This window comes from Haliaeetus leucocephalus, unplaced genomic scaffold (assembly GCF_000737465.1).
Source record: "Haliaeetus leucocephalus isolate CR32 unplaced genomic scaffold, Haliaeetus_leucocephalus-4.0 Scaffold830, whole genome shotgun sequence".
In the NCBI taxonomy this organism is placed as follows: Eukaryota; Metazoa; Chordata; class Aves; order Accipitriformes; family Accipitridae; genus Haliaeetus; species Haliaeetus leucocephalus.
In genome coordinates, this window is record NW_010973266.1 from 3,810,581 (window position 1) to 3,823,007 (window position 12,427).

At 37.7% G+C, this 12,427-nt stretch overlaps 2 protein-coding genes across 2 annotated transcripts in view; one reads left to right on the plus strand and one right to left on the minus strand.

Annotated features, from left to right (window-relative positions):
• Positions 1–614, plus strand: part of DHX32 (DEAH (Asp-Glu-Ala-His) box polypeptide 32) — a 29,239-nt gene extending 28,625 nt beyond the window's left edge. Inside the window, exon 14 of the mRNA XM_010582016.1 lies at positions 283–614. Coding sequence (XP_010580318.1) covers positions 283–475 — 193 coding nt within the window. The 3' untranslated portion in view covers positions 476–614. The remainder of the gene's footprint in view (positions 1–282) is intronic.
• Positions 615–704: 90 nt separating this feature from the next.
• On the minus strand, positions 705–12,423 carry BCCIP (BRCA2 and CDKN1A interacting protein). The gene is made up of 7 exons (XM_010581962.1): positions 12,254–12,423; positions 8,918–8,992; positions 8,148–8,228; positions 6,925–7,017; positions 6,199–6,386; positions 4,673–4,850; positions 705–1,118 (listed from the first exon to the last, which is right to left on the minus strand). Exons 1-7 carry the CDS (start codon positions 12,392–12,394, stop codon positions 948–950), a joined length of 927 nt encoding a protein of 308 aa, XP_010580264.1. The 5' UTR covers positions 12,395–12,423; the 3' UTR covers positions 705–947.
• Positions 12,424–12,427: the final 4 nt, after the last annotated feature.

The window sequence follows — 12,427 nt, forward strand, 5'->3', positions numbered from 1 at the left end:
AGTTCAAATCCAGAAAAATTACTATTTCATGTGATCTGCAGCATTGAGAACTGAACGACAATCACCTGAAGTGTAGACTGAGTACATTAAGTGCAAGTCTACTGAAAGCACAAACTACTACTGCATCTTGCAGAGTTTTGGTTTTGAGTTGAAATACCAACTTTGTAGCTTTATGCATCAGCATGTTGCTGATGTCTTTTGTACAAGCCTGCAAATAGCTACTCAAACATTTCAAAATTCAATTAAAAAAAATAATAATGTTTTGTCTTCTTTCCTCATCAGATTCGTGGAGCTGGTACCTCAGTATTATTTTAGCAATCTCCCTCCTAGTGAAAGTAAGGATATTCTGCAGGAAGTGATCAATCACTTGTCACCTGTTTCAACCATGAAGGAGGAACAGAAAACTAACAATGACAACAAAGAAAATGAAAAATTTCCCCAAAGTCCCACTGAACAAAGATGTATTATTCAGTGATTTTAGACTGAACTATCATATATATTGGACAAATATAAATAAAAGCGGTATATGCAATATACATCCCCATCTTAACCCATGTAATTATTTCAAACTTTTGACACACACATATTTAACAGAAGAAACACAGAAAAAGCACTTTTCTCAACAAAAGGAATTGCATGCATTATTTAGTAACAAAAATATACGATTTAGATTTGTTTAAAAACATATTGAGCAGATCTTCAAGTTTTCTTGTAACATTGGGGTTTTATTGACTGCTTAATGATGATACCAAAGCATTGTAAGATAAAATATTTAAAAATATTAAATTGATGGATATTTTTAATTGTACCACCTACTTGTCTTCTAAGTGTACAGAGGAAGCATTTGAGCAGTACAAAACCATTAACTCAATAGCAGTCTTCTGAAAACATTGTGAAATCAGAGTTCTGCATGGCTGCTTTATAAAAAATGGTGTTTATAGGAAAGTTCAGAGTGAGAGATAATCTTTGAGTTTATCCATAATTACATTAATTCCATCAGCTGGAACTATCATAACAGTCCGTGAAGGTTTCATTGGTACATCATCAAAGGACCATTTGCCGCCCAAACAGGTGTCACTTTCCTCTTGCACAGAGTAGCTGAACTTCAGAAGGGCTTTCTAAACAACAGAAATAAATGCATTAGGACAAAAATTTTTAATTAGCATGAAGATATTACATCATCTAAACAAAGTAAAAACGACTCTATTATGCACATGCTTATGAAGAAGTTATTTTCTTCCCTCTCAAAAGGTCCACCAAAAAAACCTAGAAGAGAATCCACTATTAAGTGTTTCAAACTATTTGCTTTTCACAGAATTTATATCATTCATATTAAACTCTAAAACGATTGCTATCTTTATAGTTTGGTATCAGAAAAAAGACCTAAGAGGAGAAAAAAAAAAAAATGCCCCCTTTATATGCTTAGTGTGCCTCATTTTAGATGGTTCTAAGACAGCATTTCATTCCATGTTATCACATCAAGAAATGCCAACCCTCAGAAGCTATTGTGCCAACTGGCAGGGATCCTTGACCAGTAACAGGAATATCAGGTTCTTAACAGACTTTCAACCCCAGAACAAGAGCAAACCATTAGCTGTGTAATTATGAGAATTAGCAGATCAGCCAAAACCCAGGTAAAAGGAACAGCGAGAAGAGTGCAGGTAGAAGAGAGCCTGCATTAAAGATGATAGCTTGGTGTAGGCAACATGTGGCAGGCCTGTAGCAATGAACAGGCTCTGCTCTTCTCATGGCCAACTCTAAAACTGCTCAGAGTCCTAAAAATTAACGTATCTGTAAGAATATGCCATACAGTAATCCCCTCTTTCACACTGCCAGTAGAAATTAAATATTAAGGGGATGGGCACTAATATGAATTCTGAGCAGAATTTCAAAAAGCTCTTGGAAAGTCTCTAGATGGCTGGAGCCACTGAAAGACACACTGATAAAGGATGCTTCTTCAAATAGGTAGGTATCCATAACGTGTATTATTTCTTTTCAGTGATATATACGGCACACAGATAGAACAGTCCCTATTTATTAGCTTTCCTAGACAAAATGCCTGATGGATAAGAAAAACTTAAACCTAACAAATGTTCCTAGTTCCCACACGAGTCAGATTAAAAAGTATCAACTCAACTCCTAAGCAGAAAAACTCATCTAACCTCTTCCCTTTGCAAGGAAAGTTAAGATCCAGCCTCCTTTTAGGCTTGCTATTTACTAACAGTATCTCAAGGTTGTAAATTTAATTTTGGAAGAACCATCATATAATTTGGGTGGCTTTGTGCAAGAACAAACAATTTGAGCAATGGAGGCCCTAAACCTTTAATCAATTCCAAGTCGGCTTATAACAGAGCTTTTCTTCTACTCCCTCAATAACATTTTAAGGAACAGAATAAAGCACAGGGAACTGACAACTGCAAAAAGGCTTCTCTCTGTTTTATAGGGCTCTAAGTGTCCGCCTCACTGCATTTAATACTATTTTATGGCAATCTAATTAATGTTATATGTAATCAGGGAGGATATACAGTCCAACACTAATTTAACGCATATACATTATTAAGTACAGAGACCCACTTAATCTAATATCCTCCATAATGTTTAAAATGAATTTGTTAAAAACACTAGGAAGACTGTTGAAAAGAAAAGCATGTTCAGTTTGAATCTATTCACTTGAGTTGAAAATTATTGCAATTTAGATAAAAGCACACAATTAGTCTTTAAAATGCCACTCAAAATAACAAAACCAAGATAAAATACAAAATAGGCCTTCTAGAACATAACACCCATGGACACATGGGCATCACAGGCTTCTCCCCTTCAGTTTTTCAGTAACATGTTTACATAGAGTTCAAGTTCAGTTGGTAAAGCTGCTATGGCAGGAACACAAAAAGAAAATCCCAAACTGTTACTGCATAGAGGCTACAACAGTATTCCCTATAGCCAACAATGAATTCACCCACTTATATTTTTCTTCTTCCCAAGAAATAAAGTTCCAGTCATATCATAGGCTCTAACAGACAATGTCATGAATGATTACATACAGGAACCTTTGCCATTAACCATATGATGCATGTGCAAGTACTTTATCCTGTAGGCACTGCCAGAAATGAAAAATAATAGTCTCCTGACAAAGCAATAATATTGTAGAATAATATTTTTAAAGCTTTGAAAAAAAATAAAGAACAATGAAAACTTCTTTGCATTTCAAAGTACATTTTAAATTTAATTTCCTGCATCTTCCCCTTGCCTGATCTGGCTTGGGAACAGCAGAATTGTGTAGACAGATTGCCTTAGGAAATAGGAAATAATATTTTCATCTCAGTGTTTTAGCACTTTTTATTAATACACCTGTCCTGAGTAGAATAGAGACAGAAAAGCAAAGTGATAGCTAGTTGTTTGGATCTTCAAAAGTTTTTTATTCTGAGCATTTTTTGAAAGTAACAGGTATCCGAAAAGAAACAGATAAATCAGCTTTCCACATATAACCAACAATGACACAAATGCAGAGCTTTGCATCTGTTAAGTTTCTTGGGAAGAGATCTCAAGAGAAATGCATTTAACTGCATTACCAAATCCAAATAAAGCCTCAACAGCTGTTTTTTTCTGACACAGGACTAACTATGTAGAGGGAAGGAAAAGAGATCTGTGTATTTAAGCATTAACATGCATTGCAGATGCTGATCAAGACTGTAACAAGAGAGATTCCTCGCATTTTTTTAATCTTATTCTTCCAAGTCCTTAAAGATGTGACACATGATTAAGGTAGAGCACCCTTGCAAGTTACTACCTGTAGTTTGAGCTGCCACTCTTAAATGTTTGCAATGTAAATCACATCAGCTTGAATCTTACTGACAGATATTCAAGCTAACCTGCACTTCCTGCAATTCACACACCCACAGTCAGTCTTCCCTGTTCAGCTGACACAGCAATTTAACAAGTCTGTCACATTTCTTATTATTCAGATTAAAGAAGACAACTGCACTGTTCCCCAAACAAAAGGAATTTCAAACTTTCGTAAACTCAGAAGTCCTGGGACATGCTGCTAAATTCAACATCCAGATTTATTACCACTTGTTCGTCCTAAAAATGTGGACATTCCATTCACAGTATTTCAACAAGTCTGACAATTATTACATTCAATTCAATCTCTTCAGCATTGCTATATGAGTAAAGAGATGAAGTTTGTTAATTCTTTGAGGCCAAGACACTGGCCTCAAGACAAAGTAATACCTCACCTTTCCCCTAAAGTCTCTGCTTATTTCAGGTATTCTTTGAATTTTTCCATTATCCTCATAGCACTGGAGGCCCTATCAGGTAGTAACGCTGCCACAGGTGGTCTATGCCATACCATCTTATAGTCAGATTAATTGTGACCTTATACAAATAACATATTAGTAAATTCATGCCAATACAGAGGATTAATTTAATAATTTGGACTTAGGGATGGCACACCTCTCCACAATTCTCTAAATACAAAAGGTGTTGTGTTCAATACATAAAAATAGGTTGCTTGCTCAACTCTCAACACTACTCTAAAAAAAGCTGGATTTAATTTAAAAGATATGTGACCATATCTTATTAAAAGCCCCCCTTGAATTTAAGGTGAAACACCTTTTTTGCTGATATGTAAAGAAAAATAAACATTTTAAATTAAAAGCATCACATATGTTACCTCATAAAAGAATTCTTCCTCTGCATTTGCAAACATTAATTCCTCCTTCTGCTGATTTCTCCCTTCCCTCCTCTTAGAATTGCTCTTTGTAGCTTCTGTAAAGGTCTTGCTGATAAGAAGATAGTAGTGGCACTTTCCACAAGGTTTGTTTGTTCTCTGTGCTTCAGTCAACTCTTTCCTAAAGATAAATAAACGTGTACAGATACAATTTAAAAGTACGTTTACATACACAATTTAAACCCTCAAAAAGTGTGTAAGTAAACCTTATAATGTGTTAGTATCAAAAGGATATTCATATTGCAGCCTATTCTGAGCGTCTCAGAAAATAAAATTTTGCATGCGCATTCCTAGTACTTAAAAATACTATTTGCACTTTAAAACAATAAAAATATGGATGTCTTTCCAGATCTCACAATATAACCCTTTTTTCCCAGAATCTTGTTTATGGTAGAGAGTCTGTGAAATGATTCTAAGTGCAATTCTCCTGAAAATGCATTACACTACCACTTCCATGAGGAACTATAACTGAAGAGCCAGAAAATACTCTTGCCCACCCTTGTGTTAAACATGTTGTCACTGCAACTCTCCAAAACCTTTAAGACAAAGAGGCTGAGATCTCAATTTCAGTTGTGACAAGTGCTGTACTAGTGGTAAACCTCAAAGCTAAGCCATCAAGCACCTTATTTCTTTCTCTAAAAACTTTCCTGACCAACCCTATCTACATGTTTTCTTTCATATCAAGGTAGTAATTCCTTAAAGGTCTATTTTATTGTTTAAATGAGCTATGATAGCAGTCAATTTAACCTGACTTCTACTCTCACCTCGCATGAAAGAAAAGAAGAAAAAAAAAAAAAAAAATCTTCGTTTGATTACTGGAGTTCCTTAACCAACATAATTTCCTGGTTTTCAACACAGCACTAAAACAATGTAATGCTGCATCTCAGTGGATTTATTTATGTACTGTCACCCAGCCTATGATATAAATCCATGCACTGGTAGAGATCAACCAGCACCTAACCTGCTTTACTCATTTACTTGAAACTAATCAAAACACTGCATATGGTTTTCATGGGCCAGAACTCATCCAACCTTGTAAGCCTGTCCCTCAATCCAAATCTTCCATTCCAGAGCCAGACATTAACACAAGAGCAGAAACATCCAAGTTGCTCATTATCAGAATGCTACAAAAAGTTCTCATTTTTAAATTTTCAAAGATCAAGATGAAAATAATCTGCAATACAAAGATAAACTACAATATACATGCAGCTATTTCTGCAATAGAACAGCACATATTCTTAAATTATTTCCTGTATCTTTAAGTATAGAGTTTGAAAAGCCTAAAGGTATTAAAATATTAAAAAATCAACTAAAGATCTTACACAAGATTAAAATAATTTTTTCTGTTCATGTCCCACACCTATAGTATCACCTGTCTTAACATAGTTCTATATACATAAGATTTCCAAAAACATATGAAGAAAAAATACTATTCAACATCCTGTCAAAAAAAACCCAAACAAACTTACTGAAGCTGCTGGTGCATCGGCAGAGCAATCTGCGGTGGTACGTTAATGAATCTTTCACTGAGCAGAAGACCCACAGGCTTAGTACTGTCATTTAGGAGTTTATTCAGTTGTTCAACTACATGCTGTTCGCAGCTCTTCTCACACCGACTTAGAATCAGTTCTTTGATTTGTTCAGCACACTGTGTACCCTAGAATCAAAAAGTATATTTTCTTCACATTATAGAACAATTATTTACACAAGAAAACCTTGAATGTGGACTTCAGGGGAATATTCTACCGACCTATTGGCAATTTCCTTAAGCAGTCCCTAAAGCACTGTACAATTTCTCTGAGATTATTTACCAACCCTGAAGCTGAGGGCAAACAAAGGCTCTTAACCGATAGGAATGCAGCTAGGAGCTGCAACACCAGTAACTCAACAGCAAAACTCAAAAGCTGCAAAAGGTGAAAGTGAAGAAATACAAGAGGCTGACAGCTCAAGTTACCCTGGAACTAATTCTTAGACCTAGTTTTAACACTCTCTTCCACTCTTTGCTTTATGTTTGACCTTCAGCAAATTACACAGGACTAGATCCAAAAGAAAGCTAAGTGATGTGCAACTTTTAAGACCATAGTCCTCCATGGTGGAATTTAAAATCCTGCTGTGGTCTAGGCTTGTTATACAAGGCAGAAAGGCAGGATGCAGCCTCACTTATTACTGTCTAGATGTTAATGAGGAATACCAACCTTCCTTTCCGTTAAGTTTAAGCAGCTTATAAAACCAAAGACTTCATCATCATCTTCATCATCGTCACTACTGTCTTCCTGGACTTCTGCTTGCTATTTAATGAAAGAAAAAGCAACAACTCATATTGACATTCTATTTCCACTCTCTGCAGCAAGAAATGTTTTTCTTTCCAGAAGATGCTCAGCAGATGACAACCATCTAGGTAATCTGTACAAACACACAACCTACAAATTCTGGTTACGGTTATGAAAGTGCTGCATCATTGAATGTCTCTGTGTACTTAGAGTCAGCTATATAGAGCGCCAGGTCATGTATCTTCCACAGCAGGATCTTTTGAAGGGCACTAAAATTTGATAGCTCACATATAATAAGCAGCATCTCGGTACAAGGGGTGGCAATATCTTAAGCAAAACCAATTTTCTTCAGTTTCTAACGTAGGGAAATAAACCTGCAAAGTCTTTAAAACCACAGAGCAATACAGCTTTGATAGAGAGTGAAACAAAAAGCTCAACAAAACTCTGCAATGAAAAACTTGGGGAAAGAACTGGGAGTCATGCAGTTGTAATATAAGGATTGTATTAAACTTGGGCAGGAAAACTGTTGGCGCAGGACAAAAAGGGAATGTATAGCAATGATACCATGCAACACAGTACAACAGCACAACTGTGCCATGGGGGCAGCTTGTTTGGGTTTGAAAGCAACGAGGCCATGGCATCTTGAGCACTATACAGTACTGAACAGCCAGGAGTAACTCAGGAGCCTCTGCAGAGTGCTCCACTGCCATAGCAGAACTTGTTCAGGACTCATTTTGGGATCCTTTCCTAGGCCCAAAGAACTCTGCACAAAAGGAAACCGCATGCAGGATATTTTTGGACTATTATCCCTGTACATCCTGAGAATGTATGGAAATCACAAGGTCCTATTTCTTATGGTGATGGTAACAAACTTCTCCATAGCATTTTCAGCATTATTACTCTACTACACCAAAATTCAGAGCAAAATCCAGCTTTCCATATGTAAAAAGAAATCAACCAAAAAAAATAAATCAAATTCCTTGTCTGATTGAAAGAAGGCATGGAAAATTCCAGCTCCCATAGAAGAATTATTGTCAAAGCAAGAAAGCATACAAATTACAAAGACAGGATCCCCTTCTGAAAGTCTGTGACGTCATTTCAGCATAAAAAGTGTTGTACTTCATTTACAAATGTAAATTCTGTCTTACCTTGATAATACTTCCAATATGATTCTGTTGTATTAATATATCAGTTAATTCAGCAGTGTTAACAGGAGCTTTTAGAAACAACTGGAAAATAAGAAACAAGTATTAAGAAGTTTTAGGCCTGATGATATATCATGGGCAACTTAGTAGAAAATAAAGTCAGTAATTTCTCTAAGTTGTTATGCAATACTCTGTTCCATTTTTAATTTCCATCTAGTGAGTTTGTTTATTTAACTTCCTTCAATACAATACTGTAAAGACTAAAAATCAGCTTCTTGAAGCACTTGCTCCTTGACCTTCCACAAGCTGGCATTTTGCATACCTCGTATCCTTTTGAGTTTGGTATGATCTGAATGCTTGCTGAGCATAGGTTTACAACAGAAACATCCAAAAGAAGACTGGAAGCTGCCACGTTGAACAGACAGATTACATGTTTGTCTGTTTTCTAAGGGCTGTAATTTTAAAAAACAAAAGACAGCTCCAGGAAGCTGATCAACATTGAATGAGGTTTTCTGGGCAGCAACTAACACAATGAAGATAGAAAGATTATACACACTGTGGAAGAACAGCCCTACAGTTCATTGGGTAAAGTTCTTGAAACCATGGTTTAGAAGACACATGTTCTTTGTGGCTGTAATTGTTTAATCATCTTGAGCTGAAGAACAGTAAAACTATGAATCAATACAGATCATGTGAACTGATGACTCTGTGTAACTCTTTAGATACTATTTATCAATGAACATACCAACCAAGCTAACAAGAAGTCAAAATACCTGTTGTAGTAATTTCTTTATCCCATTAAAGTCATTGTCTGATATGGAATGTGCTTCGAATTCAATATTCACTTCCTATGAAGAAGTAAAATAGAGAATATCAAACATACCTGGCAAGAAGCTATATCAAAACAAAGCTAAACTATAAGAAACTTGAAGACAAGTAATGGTCAACATCAGAAATGGAACTTATTTCCATCTTTCAGTAATCTCAGCAATTGTTACAGTTATCACTTCTTCTGTAATCTTTAGAGAGCACCTGTGAAAGTAACTTTTTAAAACTGTGTTGTGAACAAACTTTTAATGCTTTGTTCCTGCAGTCTGGTTCACACAATTATGTTTACCATAGCCGCATAGACTCTTACTGCAGAGAGGCTTGATCCAGGCAGTTAAACTCTTAAAACTGCAAGACTGGAGTGTAACGCCTTGGCTAAAGATGAAGATTGCTGCAGACATTTAAATAATTACACCCCAAACCATACTTCTGCTAACTCCTCAAATCCTAATGGTATCATTAACCCCACTCTGGAAGTCTGCTCAGTAGGCACAGGATGAGACCTCGTCACAGCAAAACAGATTGTGAACTTCTGCTTCTCCTTCCAGAACAAATGCTGTGCACCTACCAAACATTTCTACTGGTATTCTATATTAATAGTACTGCCTGCCAAGGCTGCTTTGCCTACCTATTCTTCTGTGAACCACCGTTTGAGATCATCCACATTTACTTTGCCTTGCAACTGCTGGTTTGGATTCCACTTTCTGAACAATCTAAGCCACTGAGCCTTACTTTTGTCACCAATGAAGACTCGGAACTCTCTCCAGTCCCATATTGAGGTCATGGTCTTTATTGTCCACTGGGAGAAGGGCCTTACAATGTAGAAAGCAGGTATACAACCAATTTTGAGGGGGGAAAAAATACAGATTGGGTGACACACTCAGATATTCTTCTATGGGCTAGTAAAGCAAGGATGCTCTATAGAAGTAATACGTAAATGACTTTCTCACGGAGGACACATGATTTACTTGAGAAGCTACTTATGTAAGAAAACAGATTGTATCTTTGGTGTATACAGCATTCACTCCTGGCATCCAGGAACTTTTTGACTGCTTTGAAATTCAAGGATCTCACTGAATGATTAAGCCAGTAAATTCTGAACAAAACACAGTTTACAGTGGTTCTGAACACTGGGCAAATCATAGCCATAAAATTGATATAAACCATGGGAGCACTAGATGTTCTAACACTGGTCTTGCTTCATGGCTTTTCCACTACCCAAAATAACAGCCTGGTATGAGAGTTTACAAACCCTCCATCTTTCATCTATTAAAAAAAAAGGCAAATAAAGACTCATCATATATTTTGGTGTGTCCTGTCTTGCTACTGTGTACTTTATTCTCGTCCCCCGCCTTGCACCCAAAGCAAAGCAAGAGCCTGCAAAGCAAGCTGTTACATGCAACAACACTCTTCTATGTACAACAATATAGTAGCGTGCAAAGCTCCTTCTCAACAACCAGGCCCTACTTGGCAATCATATTATTGTTCTCAGATTGACAGAATTACACATGCTTCTTTCTATGAAGAAAACATCTGCATGAAGGAAGACATTTTCCTTTTTCCACGTGAAGTGGTAAGAGGTAAAGAAAAAGGCTAATATGGCAAAAACAAAAATGTTGAGAATTACAGGGAAACAAATGTCCTTCAAGTATATGACTTTACAAATTTCTAAGTTTGTACAGTTATAAGTGTTTAGTACATTTCTTTAATATTAGCAATGCACACCTTGATGTCTTATACAAGAATTGAGGGAAAGTCAACACATCTTTATATTAACACTTCCAAAATGAAATAGATGTAATAATGATATATCGTCCTCAAAATCTGGGCTACTAACTTAAAACAAGTGTTATACTGCAAATTTTAGCCAGTGCACAAACAATTGCAAATAAAACATAGTAGTGCACACCAGCGCAGGACATACAGCAACCATCCTCAAAACCCCTGTCACTGAAGACTTAAGAAACTTCATCCACAAACACCACAATAAAAAACACTGTCCTACCTACATTATGCAGGAATGCTGAGCACAAAAAAAAAAAAAAAAAAGGGAAAAAAAAAAAGGATTACTGCCATTAACTTTAATTTCATAGTGTTTAAACACTAGTGCAACATCTTGTATCAGTTTACAAACACCAAAGAGTACAAAAACTACTGGCAGTGCTAGTCAAGAACTTCACAAACATGTCAGCTCAAACTAAGTCAGTACCCATTTAACACGGCACACATTTCTAGCACATGGTAAATGCGCTTTTCCATCATGTTAGTATGACTGATAACACAATCAAACGTACACTTTTTATCATGACATGGTTTATAAAAAAGGTAGGGTTTATTTTTTTTATTTGCTAACATAAGGTAACTAAGGTCTCATCTAAGAAAAAGGAAGATAATTAACTCAAAGTGAAATCCTAGTGAAGACAATCAAGTTAGCAAAGTATTTAATTTGAAATGTAAGTTAAAACCCACAGATACTTTTGTTCTTCGGCCCTTTTAAGCCCTGTGAAAATGACAGATTGCCTAATCACCCAAGGATTTTAATAAGAGTTCAAAGTCAGCGCATATCTCTTCCTTTCCTAGAAAGGGGGACTCCTCCCTCAGTGTTGTGTTTCACAATTAAATAATGCATTTTCACATATGTCCAGGTGCAGATATAGAGAGAGCAAGCAAGCTCAGAAAAGAAATTGTTTGATTTCCGTGAGGTCTGGTGTTTTTTCTTCTCCCCCCCCCACAGCCCCTTACACAAAAAGCAAATTAGAGCAAATCTTTTGCGTTGAAAAAATTATTTTCAAGTGGCTGCCTGCAGTCCCACACAAGCCCTGACACAGACAGGCTACACGCAAGGGCCAAGTCTGTACAACTGACTGCGGCCTCGGGGATTCCAACATTTAAAAAAAGAAAACAAGAAAAAAAAAATTAAGACCCTCCACAACTTTTAACGCAGCAACAGGAACCCACAGCCCCACGCTGGGCCCCCCCGACCCACGGGTGCCTCGTAAGGGGCTTTACAGGGGGACACCCCCCCCCGCGCCTTCCCAACAGCTTCCAGTCACGGCTTCGTGAGCCCGGCTGCTTGTTTCTATCGTTTTAAAACTTATATTAGCGGCGGTGGATCAAAAGAGGAGGGGAAGGCTCCGGAGGAGGGCAGGGGATGGCCGGGGGGGGGTCACGGAGGGGCTCTGAGGGGAGGAATGGCGGGCGCGGGCACGGGCACCGAGGGAGCCTGAGGGGAGGGAAGGCGGGCGCAGGCCCCGCGCGGGGCCCCGCTCCCCCCCGCTCACCTCATCGATCCTCTCCTCCTCCTCCTCCTCCTCCTCCTCCTCCTCCTCAGAGTCCGACTCGCCCGACTCCGGCTCCGAGCCGCGCTCCTCCTGGGCGGGTTGGGGCTGAGGCCGAGCCCTCCGCTTCGCCGGCGTCGCCATGCTGCCTTGGCGCGCAGGCGCTCCCCACAGCCG

Excerpts from the sequence above, each read along its gene's own strand:
- BCCIP (XM_010581962.1), bottom strand. The coding sequence starts at position 12,394 with ATGGCGACGCCGGCGAAGCGGAGGGCTCGGCCTCAGCCCCAACCCGCC. Across the intron at positions 8,993-12,253 it reads AGGAGGAGAGGATCGATGAG|GAAGTGAATATTGAATTCGA; the intron begins GTGAGCGGGGGG and ends ACTTCTTCATAG. Across the intron at positions 8,229-8,917 it reads TAAAGAAATTACTACAACAG|TTGTTTCTAAAAGCTCCTGT; the intron begins GTATTTTGACTT and ends CTTATTTTCCAG.